General features: G+C 46.9%; 1 protein-coding gene across 1 annotated transcript in view; it reads right to left on the bottom strand.

Moving 5' to 3' along the window:
• Window positions 1-1,276: 1,276 nt before the first annotated feature.
• Window positions 1,277-1,504, bottom strand: part of TBX3 (T-box transcription factor 3) — a gene marked incomplete at its 3' end in the record, with an annotated part of 2,552 nt that continues 2,324 nt past the window's right edge. The window contains 1 exon segment of the mRNA XM_010165143.1: window positions 1,277-1,504. Coding sequence (XP_010163445.1) covers window positions 1,277-1,504 — 228 coding nt within the window.

Raw genomic sequence — 1,504 nt, 5'->3', positions numbered from 1 at the left:
AGAGGGTCAGCTGGAGTAGCACCCCCGCCTCGCACTTCCCCCCCAACCATCGGCACTTTCTCCTCCTAATTTGCCTTCCCCTCTCCTTCCTCCCCTCACTCCTCCTCCCCGCCGAGCACACTCCAAACACACGCACACGCCTTGCAGCATCCAACAACCAAAAAAAAAAATAGCACTGACAGCTCTAGCTCGCCGGGGTTAGGCTCTGTGCTGGACCTCTGGGAAGGGAAGGGGGAAAAAAAATCCCAGCAGAGCTCTCCTGAGAGAAGGGGAGAAGCTGTTTGGGCTCCGGCTGCGATGTCTTTTGATTTCAACGTGGAAAAAAAAATAAAATAATAAATAAAATGAAGTAAAGCAGCAGCTACAATAGCAACACCACCACGAGAGCCTTGGTTAGGTCTAATTGCTTGCCCCAATCCACTTAAGGCCTTCTGCGAAAGGCAAAAAAAATAAAAAATGTATTGTCTAATCAAATCACAGCCAGCAAATGTAATCTTCAGCACATTAGAGATCCCCCGACCGCGGTCACCACCAGCAACCCCCGGCTCCGAGGAGAAGGCTTTCCCAGGAATAGAAAGAAATAGCAAGGAGCGTCAGAGGACTTATCAGCAGGTTTGTTTGATTTCACTCTTAGGGTAAGTTTTTATCTCTGTACACCCAGTAAATGTAAAGGAGTGGATAGACATGAATGGGCAACTTGACCTCTGATTTTGGTCCCTGTTTATTTTCACTCCGGCTTGCTTTACATTATCCAGATTAATATATATTTAAATGTTTGCATACTTAGGCCTTTAAGCCCTTTCTACACATATGCATATCATTTTGCTACGCTTAAAAACTGTGATCGACTTAATTAAAAAAGTATAAATTTATATATAAAAAAGAGATTTATAAAGTCACCACAGCTCTGAGAAATATCGAGTTGTGCTGTGCTGGAAATATATCTCTTAAAGTTAACGTTGAATGGCACGGAGAGGTTACAGAATAAACTCAAGTGTTTAAACCTGACCTCAACAACATAAAAAAAATAAATAAAAATCAAGGAATATTCTAAACTGGACAGACACACGTCCCTGTGTGCGTGGAGGGGGTGTTTATCCTCCGTTCTCCCTGCATCCCTCCAACCCACGGGAGCTGCTGGCCGGGGCTGCGGACATGGCTCAGGCCGAGCAGTCGCTGCGCTCCCGGGGGGATCCCTCACACCGGGACCCACCACCCCGGGCAGGGGGTGAGGGAGGGAAAGCGGGGGGCAAAGGAAGGTGTAAAAGGCACTCACAAATCCGTGCTTGTCAGAGATGTTGTTAGTGAGCTTCAGCTTGTGGAAGGTGACGACTTTGGACATCCATTGTTCGCCGGTGGCCGGGCTGTCCGGGTGGATGTACATTCTCTTTGGCATTTCAGGGTCAGCTTTGCCGGCTACCATCCACCGGGAATTATGGAATTTGTACCTACAATCATCAGCCGCCACAATATCAATCCATAAAAAGTACTTGGACTTTTTATC

Source organism: Antrostomus carolinensis, unplaced genomic scaffold (genome assembly GCF_000700745.2).
Source record: "Antrostomus carolinensis isolate BGI_N321 unplaced genomic scaffold, ASM70074v2 scaffold33683, whole genome shotgun sequence".
Taxonomy (NCBI): Eukaryota; Metazoa; Chordata; class Aves; order Caprimulgiformes; family Caprimulgidae; genus Antrostomus; species Antrostomus carolinensis.
The sequence above is the reverse complement of the archived record's forward strand: the minus strand, read 5'-3'. Positions and strand labels throughout refer to the sequence as shown.